Here is a 26,863-nt window from a genome sequence, read left to right on the forward strand (position 1 = left end):
CTTCTGATCTGTCCTGGAGTGAACTAAAATGCAGGTCGGGCTAGAGTTGGTTGAAAAGAAATTGTTCGGCACTAGGTAATTGGCTGGTGGGAGGCTTCGGCCGTGGCTAGTTACCACCCTACCTACAAAGACGTACCGCCAAGCGATTTAGCGTTCCGGTACGATGTCGTGTAGGAACCGAAAGGAGTGTGGATTTTCATCCTCCTCCTAACAAGTTAGCGCGCTTCCATCTTAGACTGCACCATCACTTACCATCAGGTGTGATAGCAACTAAAACCTCTTAAAAGTGAGACTTTACTTATTTGTATACTAGCGGACGCCCGCGACTTGGTCCGCCCTTAGACCTCCTTAATCCGGCCCTCTTGCAACATCCGTTCTTAGCAGACGTCTACTAACTATAAGCTACCTCCCTACCAAATTTCATCTTTGTACGTCAAGTGGTTTTTGAGATTTCGTGATGCAGCTACTGAGCTTTTGTCAGCTTTTCTTTGTACAACCAGCTCTGGACTAATGGTAGATTCACTACTAACTCACTCACGGACAGACATAATTTATCAGATACAATATAGGTCCATTGAATTGATCTACCATACCTACTACTTCTACGTCAATGGCCGTGGGTTCGATTTCTACAGTTGAAAAATATTTGTATGTATAAATACGAGCGGACGCCTCTAATAAAAAATTTAAAACTGTAACTCCAATAAAAAATTTAAAACTGTAACTCCAATAAAAAATTTAAAACTGTAACTCCTATAAAAATAAAGGACTTACTAAGACAAACTATCAACTCCTATTTCACCCCCTTTTATTTTTAGCCGTGAAAGGGTAACAGATAAACAGACTTACTTTCGTATAATATATTATATATATATAATATTAGTATAAATTCGTACGGTTTACGTACGACTAGCTTCTTCCTATATTTATTGTCAAATACGATGGCTTTCGTTTTCTAAAAAAAATTTGGAAAAAAAAACAATCATTATGTTATCTATTGTATCATTTATTATCAGGCAGATTGCGTTACAATCTTTGGTACAATCATCACGCGACCAGATCGATGCACAAACTCAACAAGATACAAAAAGACAAAAAAAAAATATGAAAAATAAATAGAAAATAAAAATTTATTTAGGAAAATCAAATAATTTACACAATCATGATTTTAACATACTATCATAACGGAATATCACTTGTCTACGATACATATACTTTACAACGGGGGAATACTTGCTGTTCGCACACTGGCTGCGATCGCTTGAGCGACTTTTCGATCGCTCGAGCGACTTCTCGATCGCTTAAGCGACTTGTCGATCGCTCGAGCGACTTCTCGATCGCTTGAGCGACTTTTCGATCGCTTCAGCGACTTGTCGATCGCTTGAGCGACTTGTCGATCGCTTGAGCGACTTGTCGATCGCTTAAGCGATTATTACTTTAGCCTAACTGCTGTTTGAATACTGTATAAAACTGACAAATATTTCAGTTTGTCGTATAATTCAACATAATCGCGTATACGACTTACCTAACTGATATTAAATTGTTTATTATTGCGTATTTACTTAAATTTTACAAAAATCACGCGGCTTTAACTTAACATCGTACATGTCATATATAAGACAATAATTAATCATACTATATCTCTTACCCTATTCGTCGCGCGACAGGTGCTTTATTAACAGTAAGGTAACCTAAGTCAGGTTAAAGTCGCGCGATTTAAAAATCACGCACGTTTTAATTAATTTCTACTCGCTTCAGTTGGTTGCGCTATTTAAAAATCGTACATAAATTACATTATAAGAGAAACTATTTAGTCGCTCGACACAGTACAATGAAGCATTCAGTTGTAACCGCGATTAGCCTTTAATTTAGTTCTATTCTGTTACGATGTTTGTATAACTCGCAAGTGCGAATTCACATCTACCTTTCTCATTCTATAGTATTGTGTTAGATAGAGAAAGATAGAGGTAAATTCGAAACTCTAGCGAGTTATAAAAACAGAAAGACCTACAGGATATCAACAATACAATAGTAAAGGCTTCAGTACAATCGCTAATGAGACCGATAAAACACTCGCGCGACTTTGAGCAAGCGATAGCAGCCAATGTGCGAATCGTCATAACGGCTAAGACGCCCATAGACAACTTTCACAACTTCACTGTACAATTTTAAACAATTTTTATATTATTAAGGTCTTAGAATATTATTTATAATGCTTACAAACAAGTTTGTGTTAGATAATCTCATGTGGTTTAGTCGACGTATACCAGACTACTTTTAATCCCCTCTGGGGTCCTTATTCATGAGTTTGTTCTCACAACTGATTTGAAAAATTTTAATAAATACATTCGTTTTCCAGCGACATTTTTACACGTGTAAGCATACTAGTATAAAATACTTCCAGAGTATTTATTCATGAGTTTGTTCGTACAAAACTCAAACTTAAAAAATATTATTTCATAATGCAATCATTTCGATTTTGGTAATTCCCACGTACCCATTTTAAGTACGTTCAAAGTTTGTTCTCACAAAACTTACAACTTAAAAATATAATTTTTTGCAATTGTTTCAATATTGTTAACTCATATTTACACTATTATAAACCCATTTTAAGTCCTTATTCATGAGTTCGTTCTCACAAAACAAAACTAAAATTTTTTTTTTTTTAATGAAATTGGTTTTATTTTGTACAGTGAAATTGTAAATAGTCAACCAACGTACGTTATATTACAGTCTAATTACTAGTTCACTTGGACTTAGCTGCTTCCTCGGCCTCTAGCCGCTTCCGCATGGACTCCGGCATCTCGGCGGGCGGCGGCCGCGGCATGCGCAGGTACACCTGCAGCGCGCGATAATGGTGTTAATGGTGGAAGACATAAGAGCGAGTTTTGCTTACAGTTGTAATGTCTCATATGACGTTTTGTCCACACGAATGTGTGTCGGTAGGAACAATTGGTAATTTATAATAATCATCGAATAATGACCTTAGTGTCTATAGACATAAGAGTGAGTATTGAAAGAAAGAAAGAAAGAAAGAAAAGATCTTTATTTTTAAGTAATGCCACATATCACATAAAATCTAAATTATAACATATTATGGCTTAACTGTCCACTCAAACAGTGGAGCACTAAAGAACGCCCTGTAATATGTGGCACAACCTAGAAAAAGGCCCCAACTCAGCATTTTGCCGCATACTTTCAATAAAAAAAGTATGCAGCACTGATTTTCAGTTAGGACCCAGTTCAGTTCAGGTTCATATAGTTGCAATGCACATTTACATCTGCAGCTGTACACGATAATGGTGTTAATGGATGAATACATAAGAGCGAGTTTTGCTTACAGTCGTGATGTCTCATACGATGTTTGTCCACACGGATGTGTGTCGGTAGGAACAATTGGTACTTTATAATAATCATTGAATAATGACCTTAGTGTCTATAGACATAACAGTGAGTATTGCATATAGTTGCAATGCTCATTTACAACGGCAGCTGTACACAATATGTCTCATTATGTCTCATATGACGTTTTGTCCACACGGATGTGTGTGTCAGTAGGAACAATTGGTAATTTATAATAATCATCGAATGCCCTTAGTGTATATAGACATAAGAGCGAATATTGCATACAGTTGCACTGGCATGTATGAACCGTGCACGGGATACTGGTGTTGATGGTAAAAGACATAAGAGCGAGTTTCGCATACGGTTGTAATGTCTCATATGACGTTTTGTCCACACGGATGTGTGTCAGTAGGAACAATTGGTAATTTATAATATTCATCGAATAATGACCTTAGTGATAAGAGCGGGTATTGCATACAATTTGTAATAGTAGGGGAGCCGAAGAGGGGATTTTTGCAGTTACTCGAGCGCGGCAGATTAACATAAGGGACTATACCTTGCACGTTGTTGAGTACCTCCACCAAGTATGAATCCTTAATATTGGTGGGTACGTTTAGGGCAACCAAAAAAAACTTCAGAAATACTCAACCAGTACGTCAGATTAAGGTAGGTGAGTTGATAGCTAAACAGTGCACATTTTGAAAATCTGACATAATGTAATGTAATGTAATGGAAGGGTTCTAAAGTTACAAAATAAAACCCTTATATTTCTGTTATCGAGACACGAGCGCGGTTAATTTTTTACTACTACTAACTAATCTCCTGAACAATCGCTCATGTTTTCTAATGACTTCAGTAAGCTGAAGTAATAAAAATTGTCTTTAGTCTGTAGTGTTTTTTCCCCACCGCTGAAAGCGAAAAAACTATAACCATTTATTCTTTCTATCATCTAATATACCAAATGTAATCGATTCCAATTACGCTTTAGTAACTACAAATTAAGCAACCCGGGCTCCCCTACTATAATGTCTCGTGAATTCTCTTTGTGCATGTAGTCTGCCAATTTACATTAGGCCAGTGTGGTGGACTATTGTCCTAACCCCCCTCATTCTAAGAGGAGACTCGTGCTCAACAGTGAGCTATGATGTTAATGATGATGAGTCGTACCTTGACGGCGTCGTAGATGAACCACTGCAGCGCGGTGAGGGTACCGATCATCACGATCCTGGGCCCCAGCCCCTTCCACACGCCGGCCCAGCCCAGCTTGCCCACTATGGAGCCCACCGTCGCCGTCTTGTCCTGGAAATGGTTCACACACACGTCTTGAAACTACAGTTTTTTTTTAATTTCCTATCCCCTCTAGTCGAGAAAGACTGTATTAGGAAGGTACAACAATAGTCCAACGGAGCGGGGATCGAACCACCACCCTTGGGTGATAAGTTCGACTGCTCTTACCGTTAAGCTATTGAGACTACTGACTAACATTTATATATAAAGCTGAAGAGTTTGTTTGTTTGATTGAACGCGCTAATCTCAGGAACTACTGGTCTGATTTGAAAAAATCTTTCAGTCTTAGATAGCCCATTTATCGAGGAAGGCTATAAGCTATATTTTATCCCCGTATTCCTTCAGGAACGAGAACCACGCGGGTGAAACCGCGCGGCGTCAGCTAGTATTTATATATGCTTCAGCTTCAGTATGCTCGTGGCGTTCGAGCCGTTTTAATTTTTTGTTGTGTAATTCTTTATACTTTACTTGGGATAAGCGGGGAGAGTGACTTGAGTGGAAAAGAGGAGTGTTAGGTAACAGCCAAAGGATCCTTTAACCCTACACACAACGTTCACAAGTGCGTGACTCCACTCAGTAGTCATTCTCTGCCATTCTAGGGTCTTATTTTGGTTACAGTTTGACTTGTTAAATAAGTTGTCCTGACAAATGTTGTGAATTGCATTTGTTCAACATTGGTTTTCTAATTTTCAACCACGCCACCAAGGCGAATTTTACCTTTGCATTGCATTGTTTCAGTATGACCAGTTAGCGGTGGATACGAGCAGTGGCGTGCTATCATAGATACTGATAAGCACTGCCTACCCTTAGGACTCAATACAAACCTGTCTTGGACCACAGAATACAGTTGTACAAGGAATTTTTCATTTTTATATACAGTGCATACCCTAGTTAAACACCTTATGCACGCCAATTGGTACGACAATATTCCAGCGAACGGGGATAACTGAAGACCTTTCTGAGTGAGTCCATCCTCTTTACCATCGTATTGAGGCTTCCTTCGTAATAACTTTAAAGTAAAAACTGCCTCATTGGTCCCGTGATAAGTTACTGCAGCTACGCACAATAAGGTCCAGGGTTCGAGTCTCGGGTCAGGCCAACAAAAATAAAAAAGATTTTTTAGAAACAAGAAAAATAATAATAACAGCCTGGACTTCGAAAGTCAACGGTGTCGGTCCACCCCCGTGCTTCGCAGAGTGTGTACAACGTACATAGTTAATATTAAAAATGAGATTTTATTATTGAGAATCGGTCGGGAGCATATTTTAAACTCAGAAAGAAACAATCGTTTATTTTAAAATTGTGTCACACCTAACACCAAAACACTAACTTGTAGTGCCTGAACACTTGGAAAATTCAAGACCATACATTAATTTATTCCAATTTAAGTGTTACAGATAGTCTTGCATATCTGCTTGTATCTCTAAACAGAAAGGGTGTACAGCCCAGCATAATAACAAGTGTAGCGAGACACATTGAGCTTGGACACGAGTGTGTGTAACGCGAGACACGTTGAGCTTGGACACGAGTGTGTGTAACGCGTGACACGTTGAGCTTGGACACAAGTGTGTGTAACGCGAGACACGTTGAGCTTGGACACGAATGTGTGTAACGCGAGACACGTTGAGCTTGGAGACAAGTGTGTGTAACGCGAGACACGTTGATCTTGGACACGAGTGTGTGTAACGCGAGACACTTTGAGCTTGGACACGAATGTGTGTAACGCGAGACACGTTGAGCTTGGACACGAGTGTGTGTAACGCGAGACACGTTGAGCTTGGACACGAATGTGTGTAACGCGAGACACGTTGATCTTGGACACGAGTGTGTGTAACGCGAGACACGTTGAGCTTGGACACGAGTGTGTGTAACGCGAGACACGTTGAGCTTGGACACGAGTGTGTGTAACGCGAGACACGTTAAGCTTGGACACGAGTGTGTGTAACGCAAGACACGCTGAGGTTGGACACGAGTGTGTGTAACACGAGACACGTTGAGCTTAGACACGAGTGTGTGTAACGCGAGACACGTTGAGCTTGGACACGAATGTGTGTAACGCGAGACACGTTGAGCTTGGAGACAAGTGTGTCTAACGCGAGACACTTTGAGCTTGGACACGAGTGTGTGTAACGCGAGACACGTTGAGCTTGGACACGAGGTACTAGACGTAGGTTTGCGTGTGTCGTGAGCCACATACCTGGTTGAGCTTGGACACGACGGTGTCGGCGGGGTGCGACACGATGGCGCAGAACACGCCGGCGATGTAGCCCGCCGCGAACGTCACCACCAGCTGCTCGCCCTTCGTGCACTGGTCGCGGGGCTTCGGCACCACGTACTGAGGGACAGTCGGCGTAGTCGTCAATATCATGAACACATTTAAAATTTTGAAATTGTTTCATTTGATGATTGCTTATTATATTGCAGATTGTGATTGAGCCACACCAATTTAACAACTGTACATTACCGCATACTGGCATAAAATTATTGAATTTTGAATCATATTGAGTTAAGAGTTATTTTTTTTTTTTTTTCATTTAGTCTCTCATTATTCCTGCAATCTGTCGTGAGACATTCAGCGGGATTTTAAGTATTTGAATTAAGACATGTTTGGTGCGAAATCCAGTGATTTGCCCAAATATAATAATGTAGTGTCTATTTCATGACATCTTGTGGTGTTTACAACTTTAAATGGCTCAAGAGTTAAGAGTTATAAATTAGGATTATACATAGTCTATTTAAATTTTTCATACACCAAATTATTATGGTAGAAAATATCAAGGTCTTATTATGTTTAAGCAATCTTTGTAAACCTGCTTTCTGATGAATAAATAAATTATTATTATTATTATTATTATTAAATTGAAATTTTACATCATTTGACTAATTGACACCATTGTTAATAGTCAATATTGATTTATTTTAATTAGGCTTTGTTTACAATGTTATTGTTTAGTTTGCAAGATTTGATCCACACAGTAAAGAGGCAATGTAATAAAAACTTATAATAACCATTCTACCCCAGCAGACCCCCTATCACCCCATTTAACCGAAGTTCCAATATCACTATCTTAGACCAAATTTCCATTTAACAACTTTCTTAGAGTCCTTGGTAAATTGTTTTGTCTCCCAAACCCCTCCAGTCTTCACCCTTTCTATAATTCCCGTCGTCCAGTTCTAGATAGGGTTTAAAAACTTCTGCCCTTCTGCTCTTAGTAAAACCCTTCTTGATGCTCTTATGGTAGCTAAAAACTACAGCAATCACACAATCAGAAAAAAAAATGTATAAAAAAAAAATAATTACGTGGTAGAGCAGTTCGAGGGTCTTCTCGAAGCAGGCGAACTTCATCATGGTGTAGGGGATCTGGCGACCCCATAGAGGTACCAGCCCCTTGTAGAAGGTGCCGTAGCCTTCGTTCTGCACCATCTTGGGCCACGCCTCGCGCAGCGTTGATGCGAAACCGGGCATGGTCTGGATCCGGACCTGGAAGGAAATAACATTATATTATGTCTTAAAATTTAAACGATTTTTTTTTGTATTTTTCCAATCAAATGGTTCAACACGCAACTAACGCAGTGGCAGTTTATGGATGTCTTCTTAAAGAATCAGCTGGACGGAAGGCAACAAATTATTCAAAGGCATTTTGTACTCTCAGGTATTGAATTTCATTCTTGCCATCAGTCATCGAAAATTTTGGAAAAAGTAGTAGTCTGTAGGCGCAAGGTCGAGCGACGGAGAGCTTCCAACCCTAGTTCTTAGTTCTTGCAACTTGGAGACCGCCTGCTGTGCAGTATGAAGTCGCGCGTTGTCGTGACCAATGCTGGTTGGAGATGTGCCAGCTTCTCCATCATTGTGTTCAGTTCTTCACAGTACACATCTGCAGTAATCCCGTTTGTCGTAAGAAGCTGTGATGAATCACACCGGCGTTAGACCACCAAACATTGACAGTCTAAATGTCTTAAACGGTAAAGGAAAAACATTGAAGAAACCTGCATACCCGAGAATTTTCTTAATTCTCTGAGTGTGTGAAGTCTGCCAATCACCTTTAGGCCAGCGTGGTGGACTATTGGCCTAACTCTTGATGATTAAAACAGCAGCCCCTCACCTTAGCGGCCTCGAGCGGCGAGAGCGCGATGTCGGCGATGAACTCCGCGCTGGCGGACGCGCCGAGGTACACGAACGTGCGGTACGTGTACGCCGTCTCCTCGTCCAACATGCCGGAGTACAGCACTTTGTACAACTATCATCACTATACACAAACAGCAGCCCCTCACCTTAGCGGCCTCGAGCGGCGAGAGCGCGATGTCGGCGATGAACTCCGCGCTGGCGGACGCGCCGAGGTACACGAACGTGCGGTACGTGTACGCCGTCTCCTCGTCCAACATGCCGGAGTACAGCACTTTGAACACCTCGTAGAAGCCGAACTTGCATAGACCCTGCACAAATTAAAAAAACACAATGATTAATCTTATTTATTAGCATTGTTGTATGAAATTGGGACTATCTCTGCGTGATCGAACCACAAATGTAGAGATCCACTGAAGAACGAAGTTATTGAATCGCAAAACCAAAGCTGCTGGAATGGCGACTCTGGTTATGTCTGGCAATGGCAAAATGGCACAGCTTCCTCTAGCGTTTCTAGAATGTTGTTTAAAAGTTCTAGAGGAGGCCTGTGTCCTGCAGTGAGCGTCCATACGCTGATAATGACCATGATGATAATGTCCATAAGATGATAATGACAGTGATGATATCTATACCTAGGCTGTGATAATGACAATGATTTTGTCTTTTTCTTTACAAGTTAGCCCTTGACTACAATCTGATGGTAAGTGATGATGCAATCTAACATGGAATCGCGAGCTAACTTGTTAGGAGGAAGATGAAATCCACACCCCTTTCGGTTTCTACACCGGAACGCTAATACGCTCGGCGGTACGTCTTTGTCGGCTAGCCACGGCCAAAGCCTCCCAGCAGCCAAAATTATGATGATATCCACATGATGATAATGACAATGGCGACGTAAAGGCCTCACCTGCATGGAGTAGCCGATGAAGGTGGGCGCCCATCCCTTGGCCAGGCCGCGCATGCCCTCCTCGCGCACCGACACCTTGAACCCGTTGACCACGTTCTTGTACTTGTCGGGGTCCACCTGCAGCCGGCACTTCACCAGGTCGAGCGGCACCACCGCCGTGTGCGTGATACCTGCGATATTTAACATTTCATTGATATCCTACTAATACCTATTATAAACGAGAACTGTTGCTCTTTGACCATTTTCTTTTTTTTATCATTTTCAGAAAAATGTATAGCTTTGTTGTTTGAGGCCTTTGTTGAAGGACAAGCTGTACAGTAGAGAACTGATTTTAATAATAATAATCTTAATTATTAGCTCTTAATTATTAAAATAGAATACATTAACGTTACACATTTACAAATGTATTACGGCAATAAAGGCTTATTTTATTTTATTTATTTATTGTACTCTTTAACGCGCAACTACTGAACCGATTTGGCTGAAATTTTTCATCCCGGAAAAATCCATGGTTCCCGAGGGAAATTTCACGCGACCGAAGTCGCGAGCGCATGCTAGTTAATTATAATTACACCGAGGTCTCCGTGGCGCAGTGGTATGCGCGGTGGAATTACAAAACGGAGGACTATTTAAAGAGCTATATTCGAAATCGAACGACTTATAAAAGGTAATTGGAATTTGAAAATTACATAAGTACTAATTTTGATCTTAATTAAATATAAATTTGATTTAAGATAACTCATAATAGACATTAATCACGTCTATAAAATGGTAATAACCAATTTAAAAAATTAAAATTTAATTTAAAGTAAGGATGTTTTTTTAAGTAAGGATGTATCGCTATCACTAATTTTGCATTCTATGGCTTTAAAGTGCTTATTTAATCTACGGAACCCGACACTGCGCGTTGCCCAACACGCACTTGGCCTGTTCTATTTGTTTGTTCTGTTCTTTTTTTCAATTTAATTTCTTTATATATGTTTATGACATACTAAATCTATACTAATATTATAAAGCTGAATAGTTTGTTCGTTTGTTTGATTGAACGCGCTAATCTCAGAAACTACTGATCCGATTTGAAAAATTATTTCAGTGTTAGATAGCCCATTTATCGAGGAAGGCTATAGGCTATATATTATCCCCGTATTCTACGTATTTCTACTTCGTCCCCGTAGTTCCATAGGAACGGGAACCACGCGGGTGTAACCGTGAGACGTCAGCTGGTTACCTATATAATGAGCAATTTCATAATAGTTTACAAGATAATCCGAAGGTCGAGTGGTTTTCTAGTACGATGAATGACAGGCCTTGGCCTTGGCCTTGTGCCAACTTTATAAATTGTCGTTTCTTGCATTACCGAATTCTTTTCGACCATTTTACATACGTACCTATGTAACTTCCCTATTTAATTGCACTTCTGTTTAATACACTAACTACAAAAAATAAAATAATAGCATTTACTAAAAGATAACTGCATCTATAATAATTAATAATATTAATTAATAATTAATTACTAATAATTCTCACTACTTAACGAACACAGTAGCACGAGTAGGTTAAGGCATTAACCCTTAATAAGGCAAGGGGAATATATTTCCCACCACGAACCATTTTACTTTTTTTCCATTTTTATATTAAAGATAGCCCATAGAATTATCGCAAGCATACAGTACAGTTTCTTAGTAAACTGTGAACTAATTACCGTGCGACACTTATCAAAATATGGCGAACTTGAACTGATATATCAATGTTAAAAGTGCAGTGACGTGAAAATAGTAAAAATAACGGACGTTTTCGGTAGATGTAAAGAAAAAAAAATCAAATTGTTCTACTAAAAATCCTGTAAGTAGATTATGATTTCTGTATTATGTAACATTACTATCATACTATATGTGTATATTGGTTTTACGTCTTTATTAGTGTTCTTTACCCTCAAATTGTTGAAATTTATAAGTGGGAAAATAATTCCCATTGCCCGATTGCGTCTTGTTGATTTCTTATTCGGTATATATATATAAAATACTTAGTATGACTATGGGGGACAGAAAATAAAAATCTACTGAAAATAAAGCTAAAATTGGGGACATAGATTAATAAGGGACGTACATAATACTTTTGCTACCATATGTTCCTCTTCATATTATTCTTATCATATTCTATAGTTATTTCTGATATTTTGGATATTTATTTCTAGATTTATAGACATAAATAAGGAAAACAAGAAAGTTGAGCAGTGGTCAGCTGATTTTAATCTACTTAAGCAAGAAAAGTCGGCTAATGTTGTCTAAAAATAAGGGTTCTAATTTCGGCGTACCAGATGAGATCCTTCTCCTCAATGTTGGGGTTTATCTTCCTGAGGAAGGCATACCTACCAAAAGATGTCGTTTCTATAGCACAAAGAAGGAAGAGAAGAGAACTAAAATATTATACTGCACTTATCAAGTTGTACTTTTTCAAATTGTTTTATGAAGCTCCTTCTCTTGAAGAATAGTTTTTTTATATATTTTTAATAAAGTTGTTTTCAAATTAAGTGAGTAAATCTTTTTATAATAATATTTTTAAGTCGTTTTAGTTTAGTAATACAAACATACAAAAAATACTAAACCAACGAAGCCAGAGGCAAATACTAGTATATAAATAACAACAAAAGTCCTGTAAAAGTTATAACCTAAACAGGCAAGGGGAATTATTTTCCCACTTTCAAATTCATTACACAGACATAATCGGGCAAAGGGAATATATTTCCCACTGAAAAATGGGGGTGATCCCCCCTAATCCCCCTCTTTTTTAACTACTTTTTCGAAATCTACGGTATTGATTTCCTAAAATCCACCCTAAATTTCATTCTAGCTATGACACAGGCTCGCGCCTTATTAAGGGTTAAAAAAAAAAACAAAAAAAAAGTACTTCTTTTTTATTAATAATTATCATCCTGTTCTCTAATTAAGGAATTACGAATGTTATATAAATTTTATAGTGGATATTGCTCCAGTATAGACAACTTTTAAATAAAAAAAAACACACTCATAATACATATTATTTATTATAATTTATAGACTTAGTTAAAATGAAATCATCAATGGCATCCACATATTATTTAAAAAACAATATAATTCTTTTTTTTTTCAATAAATTATACATAATATTATAATTATTTCTTAATAGTCTAATACTTACTGTAATCTTGACTATATATCTATACTTATATTAAACTGTAACAGGTCCAATTCTGTACATTGAAGATACATATTTTGAAAATTTCAATTGGATTGCATTCTTTTGTTAGCCAGGCATCACACTGAAACTACTAATTGAATTCTTGGCACAAATTGAGACCATAATACGGAGGTTATAGTATACTTGTGTCGCGGAAACAAAATCAGAAGGGGGTGAAATAGGGGTTGAATGTTTGTAACTCATTTTCATTTGATTTTTCAAAATCTACCTATATCTAAATATAGTTTTCTTTTAAATATAAATCTTTCCTTTTTTATAAACCTAAATCGTGACTATTTATAATTAGTATATTCCGAACACATTAATAGAAGGGTGAAATAGGGGTTGAAAGTTAACATCGAGTTTCACGTGGATGAAGTCACAGGCGTCCGCTAGTTAATTAATAAAATTGTGGAATCAAAAAAATAATTTTGCCAATAGTATTCATCATAAATAAGATTAATAATAATATAATAGCGCAGATAATAGCGCAGCCGCTTCGCAGTTTGGATCGTGCCGCGATGCAAGAACCAGCTCATGACTAAGGGCCCCGTATGGGTTCGAAACTAGACGGGCATACTCCGACGTAATATCACGTGAGTTTTAGCCGTGTTTCATAATTAATTAATATAATCAATTAAGTAAATAAAACTTAAAACATCACTTCTTTCTTATTCATAAACTGAGAGTTTCCCTTTAAATTAATCATACATTATATTGGTGATTGACTAATCCTGCAATCATGACTATTATTTATGAATTTAAATTTATCACTACTCTCTTATTTAAAGTAATCATACATTTGGTGATTTTTGACTGCAATCTTATTTTTTTTTTTTTTTATTCTTTACAAGTTAGCCCTTGACTACAATCTCACCTGATGCTAAGTGATGATGCAGTCTAAGATGGAAGCGGGCTAACTTGTTAGGAGAAGGATGAAAATCCACACCCCTTTCGGTTTCTACACGGCATCGTACCGGAATGCTAAATCGCTTGGCGGTACGTCTTTGCCGGTAGGGTGGTAACTAGCCACGGCCGAAGCCTCCCACCAGCCAAAATCTTATTTATTACTTAATATTAATTATTTAATAATATTATATTAGAATCTCTATAACATTAATCACACAGACACACACACACACACATTTGATTGTTAAAAACACACAAAACATTCAAAATCGGTCATAAAAACATAACAGGCAGATCAGTTACCTACTTTTGTATATACATCTATTGTTCATAATATTTGTCCTTACTTATTTAAATAAATTAAAATTACAAGATTTTTTAATTATGCATTTTCATAAATGCTTACAGACTATTACCTTAAATTAACGCGAATTATTAAGTGCGACCATGATACAAAATTGTTACAGGATGATTTGATTAACCTACGCGATTGGTGTTATACAAATAAAATGTCTCTGAACGTTGACAAATGTTACCACATTAAATTCACGCGGAAAAATAATATCATAAAATCTGTATATAACATAAACGACAGGCGGTTGACTGAGGTGGATAAGATCCGTGATTTAGGAGTTGTTCTGGATAGCAAACTAACTTTTGTACCCCATATAGACAAAGCTATTGGCCTGGCTAACAAGTCATTGGGATTTGTTTTCAGGAGTTCCAAAAATTTTAAACAATGTGCCTCTTTAATAAGACTATTTGATTGTTATGTAAGAAGCCACCTTGAATATTGTTGTGCAGTTTGGTCTCCTTACACTAAACTTCATATAATGCGTATTGAGAGAGTACAGCAACGATTTATGAGGCAGCTCTCTTATAGGTTTAATAAAAAACTCCAAAATTATAGTGACAGATTAAACTTTTATAAGAAGCATAGACTTGAAAATAGACGACAGCTGATGGCGATGACATTTTTGTATAATTTATTTAATAATAAAATTGATTGTCCGGAGCTGGTTCACAGGTTTGCGATTAGAGCACCAAGAACTAACGCACCTCGGTATCCTTGCAGTTTATTATTTCACAAGCCATGTAGGACAAAGTTAGGTAAACACTCTCCCATACCAAGAATGTCTGACATTTATAATAATTTCGTAAAAATTCAAAATGAAATTGACTTATTTTTCAATAGATATTCTGACTTTAGACGTAAAATAATTGACACTTTTAATCTCTGACATTTTTACTCTTTACCTTTTTTTTTTTTAAATTGTAATAAAAAAACAGTTGTATAAATTGACATATCTTTAATTTTTAACTATTGATCGTATTTTTTTTTTAACATTTTTATTATTTAATTCTTAATTTCTTTCATTCGTACCAATTGTATTTTTTTTTTGTTTTATTTGCAACCTTAATTGTACCATTTGACATTTTTAGCATTTTTATCTTTTAATCATATTATTTATCTGACATTTTTTAAATTTAATTATTCTTGATTTTAATTATAATTTTACTTAAAATAGTATCTGGTCTTCTCGTGCCAAACTTGTAATATATTGTACCTATAAATTAAATTATTTACCTATTAATTAAATTACTTATTACTTTTGTGAATTAGATTATAATTGTTTTCTCTATGTATAGTATATACTTGATATCTTAGAGTTTGTTGTACCTATGAATTAATGGATATCTATAACTAAGAAGTGTACATAATATCTAAAATTGTGAAAGTTGTGAAAATCTTTTAATAGCTAAGCATTAACCTAATTTATCAATGTAATTAATTGTAAGCATGAATTTAATGTATTAGCGGTTGATTTTCCTTAATAAATAAATAAATAAATAAATATTACTGTACATACTGGTAAATTAAAAATAATATCTCAGTTTGTACCAACTAATCTCCTAAGTGGTAAAATGAGTATCAAGTAAAACTTGGAAATATTATATGAGAACAAAAACCATAGTGAAAAATTTGCAGATATCTGCTACGCTAAACAAGATAATCTATGGTCTTTTTATGTGTTTGCGAATTTCTCGTTCAGTTCTCAATATCTCATACTAGAAAATAAAAAATAATAATCTCTTCTTATACCAACTAATCTCCTGAGTGGTCAAATGAGTAAAACTTGAAAAAATTATATGAAACTGAATAATGAAAAATTTGCAGATATCTGCTACACTAAACAAGATAATCTATGGTCTTTTTATTTGTGTTTGCAAATTTGTCTTTCAGTTTTCAACATCTCCGCAGTATATGGGTACAGATATTTTAATCCAACATCCACCTGTACTGTGAGGAACTCTAGCATTGTCTTAATGATCGGTACATCCTTTTTAGAATGCTTTTGTGCATAAATACACCAATTTGACAGCAAATATGGCTCAAGCTTGGAGCACACCAGCTTCATTATGTCTCCTTCGGATACATGCTTCACATTCAACAATTCCAGTGCTGTTATGTAGGTACGAAGTTTGCTTGTGAAGTGAGTGAGATTTACTAGAGAAGAGCCTGGTGCGGGACATTGTTCAAGTTTGTCAAAATATCTTTGGATATGGCTAATGTTCCTCGATTCTGCGGAACTGATTGTTGGTTCAGCGAGCATCTGTTCATGGCTCGGTGCTGCACAATTGGTTATTGTATGTGGTGTAGGTTTATTTAATGTAGGCTTATGTTTGAGGATTGGTTTTCTGTAAGTCATGGCTGGTATATTTACTGAAGGCTTATATACATGGCCTGATCTACGTAATGCAGATTCACGTTGATATAAAGATTGATTCACTGTACTACGATTTGTGACAGCTGTTCTTCTTTTTTTCTTTTGTTTCGCATCCTGTAAATCTAGGGATTGTGTAAACTGAATGTGTCGGCCCTGTTCCCTTATTACAGGTCTCTCATTTACCAAACCCGCTTTTTTTGGCTTACTAGTTGCACCACACAAGTAGTCATTATAGGCGCTTGAATAATTAAGCATTGTTTTGTCTGTATTAGGTTCTTTTCTTATTTTTTCAGTCAGACCACATAGTTCTTTTTGGGTTGTAGATGCTGTATTTGTCTCACTATTAAAATTTTGGGTATCTCTGACCAGCTGAGCGGAGTTTGTGCAAGGCAATTCCAGGACAGACTTGTCTACTTGTGTCCGACTAAATGTATTCTCACCAGCAAAAGAAACTCTTTTTACAAATTTGGTTGTACTGCAAATCTCAGTGGGCTGCTCGTTATTATTAATTACTTTATTTGTCATATTGGTTTCTGTGGACTGAGCGAGTTGAATCTGTACATTATCTGATGGACTTACCATCTCATTTGTCGTGACCTGAGCTACTTCAAGATGACTCCTCACCCGTGATGTTGATCCAAAATCCTGCACACTCACAGTTATTTTACGGGTGCGATTTTTTTTTACTTTCAAAACTTTTGTTAGCTTTGTTTTTCTCTTTTCAAGTTGACCGATTTGACGGTGAATCTTCTTTAGTTTGTTTTTCGCCTCTAATTTCGACTCTTGCATGATTTGCTCCTCGGTTTTGTGCGTATTGAGTTCTGCTCCATTTTTAGGGGATGAAAAACTTGAGTATGATGCTCCCATTGTTTTTCTTGAAGACATTTTCACAATTATACGTATTATTATGTTGTGAAGTTAGATGAATTCACATAACTCAACGATTCAAGCTTTAATTTGTTACGTTTAAAAATCAATATCCAAGCCGGCGAAATGAAGAATTTTTGTTTAGAACACTTCTACTATTATTTTTTTTTTATTAGACTAAGCAACACCTTCTAAAATCTTTAAATGCTTTTCAATAATTCCAATTAGACCATGATTAGGCCGTATAATATATTTTATTTTCAAATGCAAAGTGCTCTGATTATTGATTTTTGAAATGGCCGTCAATGCCAACCAAAGAGTAAATTACAAATTTGACATTCAGACAAAGACAAGTAAGAGTCAGAGGAATAAAAAATAAATTGCATCAAACCATAGATCAAACGTTTATTTTTTAGATCCTTGACATTCACATAGAATCGTTTTATGCTGTGGCGATTTACCGTAGACAGAGAACACTCCGTTTTATAGGCCGTACAGACTACTTTAGTATCCTAGTCGAGAACGGATAAATTTTTGGGCGGTAAATCCAAAAATTGTTCGTACTCGACTAAAGTAAACTCAACCTACTAACTAAAGTAGTTCGTACTTCGCCTAACCATAACGTCCACGATCTACAAAAATTTAAATTATCGCAATTATTATCGGAAGAAATTGCTACGTAGCGAACTTTTTTCTTTCTTGTTATTTGTTTTTTCTTATGTTGTAGTGTACAAATAAAGTATAAATAAATAAATTAACTTTTCAGCAATAAGTTATGAAAATCTTTCAGTTCGGAAGCGTTTATATAGTCCGAATTAGTACCAACTCCAACATTGTCACTAGTTAGCCTAGATTTCAGATCAGTTCAGGTCCTGGGTTCAAGTTCTGGTTAGGGCTTTCTCAAAGCCATAGGAGCGCCACAGCCAACACCCTAACTCGTTAGTGTATTACATTGCTGTGGCTTTGAGAGCATTTACGTCAGTCGTTAATTAATTGCTAAGAGCCTCAATAGCTCAACGATAAGAGCGGTCGGACTCATCACCGAGGGGTGGTGGTTCGATCCCCGCCCCGTTGGTCTATTGTCGTACCCACTCCTAATACAGTATTTCCCGACTAGTTGGAGGGGAATGAAAATATTGGTCATATTTAAAAGGTATTGCAAATATTTAAAAAAAAAAAACATTTTCATTCAAGATCTCAGAGGAAGTAATCGTTACAGTAAAATATTATCACACTGAACTCGATATCTCGTATTGGAGCAGTGTGGTGGGTTTAGGTTCTAAATTATCTCGTATCTAGTTGTAGTGGACTATTGAAATATTCTGATATCTATACTTCTTTACTCATATTATAAAGCTGAAGAGATTGTTTGTTTGATTGAACGCGCTAATCTCAGCAACTACTGGTCCGATTTGAAAAATTCTTTCAGTGTTAGATAGCCCATTTATAGAGGAAGGCTATAGGCTATACTTTACCAATTTTCCTACGGGAACAGGAACCACGCGGGTAAAACCGTGCAGCATCAGCTATTGAGATATATGGTTACGTAACAAACGACTAGACAATATATTTCGTAATAAACTTTTTTTTGGATAAAAATAGTCGCACATTTTTGGATAAAAATAGGTATAATACGTCAAGTCGATAAGATAGTTATCTGGCCTTGTCCGTGATTGAACACACCAAATTGAAATTCGGTCATGACTCAAGTGCAGAATCGCTGCAAAATACGTATTTGACAATGACACATTGCTCATTGTAAAACTACAGCCTGTGACAGTCAGACATACTTCATAACTCATAACTTAGGACATGCTGCGTCTGAATTTTTCCTAATATACCGCTACTAGCTTAAGAGAGGCGTGATAGCCCAGTGGGTATCACTCTGCCTCCGATTCCGGAGGATGTGTGTTCGAATCCTGTCCGAGGCATGCACCTCAAACTTTTCAGTTGTATGCATTTTAAGAAATTAATATCACGTGCTTAAACGGTGAAGGAAAACATCGTGAGGAAACCAGCATACCAGAGAATTTTGACAATTCTCTATGTGTGTGAAGTCTGCCAATCCGGATTGGGCTAGCGTGGCGGACTATTGGCCAAACCCCTTTCATTCTAAAAAGAGACTCGTGCTCAACGATGAGCCGAATATGGTTTGCCAACCCACATGGGGGCAGTGTGGTGGGTTTCTGCCGCAATTCCTTCTCCTATAAGGGAGGTATTAAAATACATAATGAGGAATATTAGTGTGATCACTCACCGCACGATAGCACGCCTCCCAATCCGCAGAGCGCGAAATATTTGGAGGACGCGAACTCGCAGGAGTCGCCCTGCACCTCCGCCGACGCTGCCATGCCCTGCTGACGAGCGCTCAGTGTAGTATACAGTAGTACACAGAATAAACAATGATCCAGAATGAGTCTTTACAAGCTAGTACTTTTAAATAATAACTAGAATAATGAGCTTCAACTCGCCAACAAACTGCATGTACAGTTTGGCGAGAGTATCGATATGTTAAATATTTGTTATATCTTATCAATAAAATAAATTTTAAAAAAAGCAGCGTGGTGAAGCCGATGAAACCCATAAAACGTCACACGTCTCCTTTACATCCGCATGGATGTTTTTTATGGGTTTCACCAGTACAACCTTTTTTCATAATTTGTATTTCTAACACTAACAACAATTACGTAAATTAATATAATAATTAATAATTACCATTAAAAAATAATTCATAGTGGCTAGTTACCTACCGACAAAGCCGTACCGCCAAGCGATTTAGCGTTCCGGTACGACGTTGCGTAGAAACCGAAAGGAGTGTGGATTTCATCCTCCTCCTAACAAGTTAGCCCGCTTCCATTTTAGATTGCATCATCACTTACAGGTGAGATTGTAGTCAAGGGCTAATTTGTTGAAAAAAAAAAAAAAATCTAATCAAATGACTGCTAATATGTAGTGCTTGTAAATTAACTATATATTTCTCTTCTATAACAATATCCCCAAGACTGTGATGGACCTGCCAATGCATAGCTTTAAGCAATGTGTTAAAAAACATTTACTTAGTCGAGGGTACTACAACATTGATGAGTTCCTTAACGACAAAGGTGCTTGGAGGCCATTGGATCAGCTTCCACCTTCACACAGGAAGTAAAACTATAAGAAATTGTAATTGTTATCAATTGTAAATTATAATACTGTATGACTTTTTCAAAAGAGCAACTGTTGAGTTTCTTGCCGGTATCTTCTCAGCAGAACCTGCCTTCCGAACCGGTGGTAGAATCTTTACAAATAGTCAACTGACGTGTCAAAAGTGCTTGTAAATTGAGCCTACTTGAAATAAATGAATTTTGATTTTGATTTAATTGAAATGTAATGATGAAGCCCTCAGCTCTCATAATCAGTAGGTCACAGGGCACCCGCGCCACGAGGCATGTCACGCCGCGCAGTAAGCCCACGCGGTGGCGCTGGCCCACGCCCACGTGCCTCGCGACACACCCCTCCGGCATGAGTTCTCATCATTGGGCATTTATTATATCATGAAGTTGGTTATGTAATCAACAAACACTAGGTTTGCGGTCGGCGACGATGATGATGATGATGATGATGATGATGATGATGATGATGATGATGATGATGATAAGATGATGATGATGATGATGATGATGGATGATGATGATGATGATGATAAGATGATGATGATGATGATGATGATGATGATGATGATGATGATGATGATGATGATGATGATGATAAGATGATGATGATGATGATGATGATGATGATGATGATGATGATAAGATGATGATGATGATGATGATGATGATGATGATGATGATGATAAGATGATGATGATGATGATGATGATGATGATGATGATGATGATGATGATGATGATGATGTTACCTGTGTGTTGGTGGAGGGTATTGCGGGCTCGCAGTTCGCGCTGGCGAGGGGTCCGCGGAACGGCGAGTTGCGCGCCGCCTCCAGTAGGGAAGAGAACATATTTCTGTAACAAACCCCAATATATGTTAAATAGCTGTAACAATACACAAGTGTAACATTAGAGATAACTGTAGTATGAAGAGTTAGAACAACTACATATGTATGTTGGGGTCCCAAAGGCCAAACCTTGCACTGGCCAATGCAATGTTGGTCGACCCCTTACCAGTGGATTTACAACATCAAGCGAGTTGTAAGAAAATGCAGTCAGGGGCTTACTTCTTGTCATAGAATAAGAACATTTTTTTTTGTCATGCAATCGGTCAAAAAGACTATGTGCAGATGGATTTTATGTTGGATGTTGGTATATATTATGAGTATCCCCCACTAGAGACTTTGATATTGTTGTTTAAACTGGACTATTACACATCCAGCTCCAAGTTGTTTATAAGTTCTGCTACACTTCTTTCCCTGTTTTGATACACACAGTCATGGATCTCGCTATTTGTAATGAACCAATAACATAAATAAATAAGACAAAATAAAAGAATAAGAACATAAATAAATAAGGCCAATCGCTGGACCACCAGCTAGGTAGGTCATACAACTTCCAGTTTCTGGACACTATTTTGGCAAATTCACTAGATTGTGCACATGTCTCTGAATGTCTCACAACAGATTGCATAATGAGACAGGAATACTACTAGTTTAAATATGGTGGAAAACAAATGATCTAAACTAAACTGATAATAAGTGAGTAATTTTATTTTACACTTTCCTTAATAGATTCATGGTAAAGGAGTCCAAATCAAATTCAAAGTCTTCTGTTAAATAAAATTGGGTTTTTCAACAGAACAATTGAACCAATTTTCATGGTCTTTGATTTGTTGGATATGTCTTGGCCCTGAATAGCAGAATTATTGTAGGTATAAAACATTGAAAATTCCAAGAAAAAAATTAATAAACATCATTTTCTAGTACCTTTTTAGGGAATGGCTTATTTACATTATATGAAGAACTTTTACCAGAGTGTTACATTATAAAATTTATTGCATAAACAAAAGACTTTAGTCATCATCAACATCATATCAGCCGAAGCCTCTTGTAGGTACTTGTAACATTTCTTTTTAGTTCAGTTTTTGCTTTTAGTTTAGTTTTATGTTGCTTTATGACTATGCATTTCCATGGTGTCATCTGGTGCAAGGTAATCAGCTGAAAATCAGCGTTGTATGACCATATTATGCTTAGTAAAAACCGCACAATGCTGAGCTGGATCCTTTTTCAAGCCTTAAGTTAAAGTATAAAGATAAATTAAATAATTAAGCTCTAAATTAATTTAAAGTTAAATTACTTTAGAGCTTCATTAAATAAACTGCTATTTTTGTGTACTTATTTCATAAAGCTTGTTTAACTAATAGAAAACCCTAAAGTTATATTAAATAATTTAAAACACAAGATAATTCATTTATAGTAATTGAATTACTTTACTTTAGAGCTTAATTAAATAAACTGCTATATTTGTGTTCTTAATTCAAAAAGCTTGTTTGTAATTTCAAATTTACATTCTTGATGAGGTTATACCATGACAGAGGGCAATCAATATTCTCAATGCAGTTGTTAATAAAATATGTTCTAAAAAGTCCTAAGTTATAATTCAGTATTAATACACAAATTATACAATGCATTTCAAATAGAATTGAGATCAAAATTACATGTTAAATGATGATAAAATTGTAACTATGTAGTCAAATCAATAGAGATGGGCGGATGGTCATACATTTTTTTAGCCAACTTGATTTTGTACTCTAACATGGACTATTAATATTATAAACAGGGTTGAAACAATGTCTGAAATCACGTAAATATTTCGGGTAAAATAAGGATATAGAGCAAGGTCACGTGCAAACATAATTTCATTAACGTTACGTAAGGTAAGACGGCGAAATTTTCGTTATTTTAATTAATATTGTTAAGTTGTTAATATACCAATGCATAAGTACGATTGTAGTGCGTTATTTAAAAATGATTCTAAATAAGTAATTATTAACTTACATGTCTAAAATCCGGTGTTATTTCGTAAAACACTGCACCGCGCTCGACGCACAGTGCAAAGGAAACACGGCAAACGACAGCAGCGCCGTGTCCGACTTGGAAATTAAAATTATATAATCACGTGGACCTATTGACAGGCGCGAAATCATAGACGAATAACCTAGATACAACGATCTCAGAGGTATATACATCATAAATTTTTTTCTGGATTTTTACTTTTTTACCGAAAATTTAAAAAGTTATAGAGTAGTTAGCTTTGCAGATTTTTGTAAATTTATGGTAAGGCATAGATAAATAAATATGTTTGTCCACGTCCAGCTGAAACCCAGACGAATTATGATTCGAAAATGTGAAATCAGTGGCGCCAATTTAAAAACAAGCACACAGATTAATCACACGCACGCAATCGCACAGATGGAACGTACGGAACACGACGGTGTCGTACCCTTCACGAATACAAAAGTCAAAAACGAATACGTACGCAAATCAGTAGCACACGAAGTCACGAAGAGTCGCAATATTAGAACGTCACGGTAATTTCGAAGATTATTGACGGAAAATGCCGTCTTGTGTTTTTAATCATTGTAAAAACAGTTCACAAAATCAAAAGAAAACAGATGGAGTCTATTTTCATAAGTAAATATTGGTTACTACTTAAATTAACGTACCTAACATTATTATAATACTAACGTACGCGACTTTGTCTGCATTGAATTCAGTTTTTCACAAATCCCGCGGGGACCATGGATTTTTCCGGGATGAAAAATAGCCTATGTATTAATCCAGAGTAAAATCTTTTAATTCCAAATTTCAGCCAAATCGCTTCAGTAGCCGCAGCGTAAAAGAGGAACAAGCATACTTACACACAAACTTCGCCTTTATTATATTAGTGTGATTCATGTTTCTCACTGAGCCGTGATAGCCCAGTGGATATGACCTTCGATTCCGAAGGGTGTAGGTTCGCATCCGGTTCGGGGCGTGCACCTCCAACTTTTCAGTTGTGTGCATTTTAAGAAATTAAATATCACGTGTCTCAACCGGTGAAGGAAAACATCGTGAGACACCCTTACATCAATAACAACCTTTATGGGCTCACTGTTAAGTCTCCTCTCAGAATGATACGGGTTAGGCCTCCAGCACGCTGGTCATTGTGCCAATTGAATTGAAGTCACAGATATAGCGAATTGAGAAAATGCTCAGGTATGCAGGTTTCCTCACGATGTTTTTCTTCATCGTCTAAGACACGTGATATTTTACTCGAATATTTTGTCGTGTTTTAAAAAAAACATAGTAAAATCTCTCGTATATAAGAAGCGAGACGTATTCTATATGGATAGTTATTAATTCAATTTATCCTCTTTGATTTTTTTTTTTATCTTATGACATTATTCTTGACAATGAATATTATTGGCAGTTAGCCTAATATTCTATTTCTGTTCTGTCAATGTTACATTGTACAAACACTACAATGTAACATTTATTTAAAAAGTTCGCTGCAATTCAATAAACTAAATTTAAATTCACAATGTTACTTGACTTAGAAATTAAAATGAATAACAATATAACAAAAACATACTGTTTTTCCAAAACATAATCTTCATGTCTCGTAACAGCCGAAGTCCCAAGCAAGATCGAGGGCACAGGCATTGCCTTGCAAGTTTAGCCATACCACAACGCTGTAATTTAAGCTCTCCAGCTAATCACTTTCGTCCACCCGCCTGTCACATTTGTCCTCCTGCACGTTTAGCTAAACTTGCTACACAACAGAGAACTTCACATCCTTGCAAAGATACACCACTCGCCTGTAAATTTCCACCGGATTGTGCGATTAAACACCCGAAGGACTCTTGCAAAGTGGACCCCTGTGAATCCAAAAATTGCAGTATTTCCAGCCGATCACCACCACCAGCTATATGTGACAACTGTGGTTATAATTATGCTAATACAATACATGATACTTGTTTAAGACGTGACACAGTACAGGAAAAACGAAAAATTGACTCTGGAGCTTCCTCTAAAGAAAATTATTGTGACAATCCTTACTCATGTGATAAATACGAGAAAAAAAAATCAAATACTAGAGACGTTTACGACAGGTCGCCGGGGTGTCCATTTTTTAATACTAGTCCGGCAAAAAGAAGAGTTGACAGTGGTAATGAAGTTCCAAGTTCTGAATGTGATGAAGAAGCCAACATTCAAAAGCAAAATTTAGTCAATAAAGAATGTGTGAAAAATTGTCAAGAAAAATGTGATTTTGAAGGTGGTTTAAAAAACAGAGAATTTATTGATGATCCAGCTTATTTTACAAATGGCCAAACCAAGAATAAGATTGGGAATCGTTTGAATGACTCAGTAGTTACTACTGAGAATACTGTTGGTTTCCCGATTTCTACTGGTTACCGCGATGGAGATTTTGACAATGTTCCGAATGTGCAAAATATGAATAAGAATCAAGTTAGAGGATCAGCAGGACTTAATAACTCTCTTGGTGGACCGAATTCTGAAGGTTATAGGGAAGACAAATCCGAAAATATATCAAAATTACCAAACATAAATAAGAATTGGAATCATGTGAGAGAGTCGCCAGGATTTGATGTCCAGAACACTGTAGGTGTACCGATTTCTGAAGGCTATTACGGTGAAGAACATGTTATTCCGAATGATCAAAACACAAGTACAAATAGGAATCATGTCAAAGAATCAGAAAACAGAGATCTTGATAATATTCCGAACGTTCAAAACGCATGTAGGTATAGGAATCATGTGAAAGATTCAGCAGGACCGAATATACAGAACACTGTTGGCTCAACAATTTTCGGAAGTCGGCACGAAGAAGATTTTGACAATTTATCCGACGTACTCGTACCAAACAAGATTATGAATGGCTCTAATGTGAGTTATTCAGCCAGCCCTAATATTCAACAGAACATTATTGGTTTACCAACATCTGAAAGGTTTCTTGACAATAATACGACCGTACCAAACTTAAATAGGATAGAAAATCAACTGAATGATTCTGTAAGACCAAATTTTCAGAAAAATATTGGTGTATCAACTTATGGAAAATGTTCTGAAGCATGTCCTGACAGTATTTCGAACTCAAAAAACCTGAATAGGGCTGGGAATCAACAATATTATTCAGAAGGTATTAATATTCAGAGCAATGGTCAATCGACTTCTGGAGGTTATCGCGATGAACAAGATAATGACGATATAAATTACTTTCAAGAACCACAATCAGCACCATTAACTCTCTTAACTAACAAAGATCTCATCAGACCGATGATGTACAATGAACATACTTCATCAGATCATGACGATAGCAGTTCATGGAAAACTCTTCCTTGTTGTCATCCAGGGTATTTTCAAGAACAGTCACTTAAATTGGACTCAATGGAAAATGAGGACAACGTGCAGGCATTACCAGGAGGTTCTAAAGATAAACAAACAGGCAGTGTAAATAAATCTACAAGGAACCACGATGCATTCGGT

General features: G+C 36.7%; 2 protein-coding genes across 2 annotated transcripts; both read right to left on the reverse strand.

Annotated features, from left to right (window-relative positions):
- Positions 1–985: 985 nt before the first annotated feature.
- Positions 986–23,528, reverse strand: LOC112050949 (phosphate carrier protein, mitochondrial). Its single transcript, XM_024089362.2, has 9 exons — positions 23,372–23,528; positions 21,284–21,386; positions 19,641–19,737; positions 9,663–9,832; positions 8,905–9,066; positions 7,934–8,113; positions 6,830–6,967; positions 4,513–4,644; positions 986–2,839 (listed from the first exon to the last, which is right to left on the reverse strand). The coding sequence occupies exons 2-9, from the start codon at positions 21,380–21,382 to the stop codon at positions 2,747–2,749; spliced, it is 1,071 nt and encodes a 356-aa protein (XP_023945130.2). The 5' UTR covers positions 21,383–21,386; positions 23,372–23,528; the 3' UTR covers positions 986–2,746.
- On the reverse strand, positions 12,687–18,413 carry LOC112050948 (uncharacterized). Its single transcript, XM_052889475.1, has 2 exons — positions 15,650–18,413; positions 12,687–14,203 (listed from the first exon to the last, which is right to left on the reverse strand). Exon 1 carries the CDS (start codon positions 17,399–17,401, stop codon positions 16,004–16,006), a length of 1,398 nt encoding a protein of 465 aa, XP_052745435.1. The 5' UTR covers positions 17,402–18,413; the 3' UTR covers positions 12,687–14,203; positions 15,650–16,003.
- Positions 23,529–26,863: the final 3,335 nt, after the last annotated feature.

Source organism: Bicyclus anynana, chromosome 26, assembly GCF_947172395.1.
Source record: "Bicyclus anynana chromosome 26, ilBicAnyn1.1, whole genome shotgun sequence".
Classification (NCBI taxonomy): domain Eukaryota; kingdom Metazoa; phylum Arthropoda; class Insecta; order Lepidoptera; family Nymphalidae; genus Bicyclus; species Bicyclus anynana.

Excerpts from the sequence above, each read along its gene's own strand:
- LOC112050948 (XM_052889475.1), bottom strand. The coding sequence starts at position 17,401 with ATGTCTTCAAGAAAAACAATGGGAGCATCATACTCAAGTTTTTCATCC.
- LOC112050949 (XM_024089362.2), bottom strand. The coding sequence starts at position 21,382 with ATGTTCTCTTCCCTACTGGAGGCGGCGCGCAACTCGCCGTTCCGCGGA. Across the intron at positions 19,738-21,283 it reads TACCCTCCACCAACACACAG|GGCATGGCAGCGTCGGCGGA; the intron begins GTAACATCATCA and ends GCTCGTCAGCAG. Across the intron at positions 6,968-7,933 it reads CCCTCGAACTGCTCTACCAC|TACGTGGTGCCGAAGCCCCG; the intron begins GTAATTATTTTT and ends ACTGTCCCTCAG.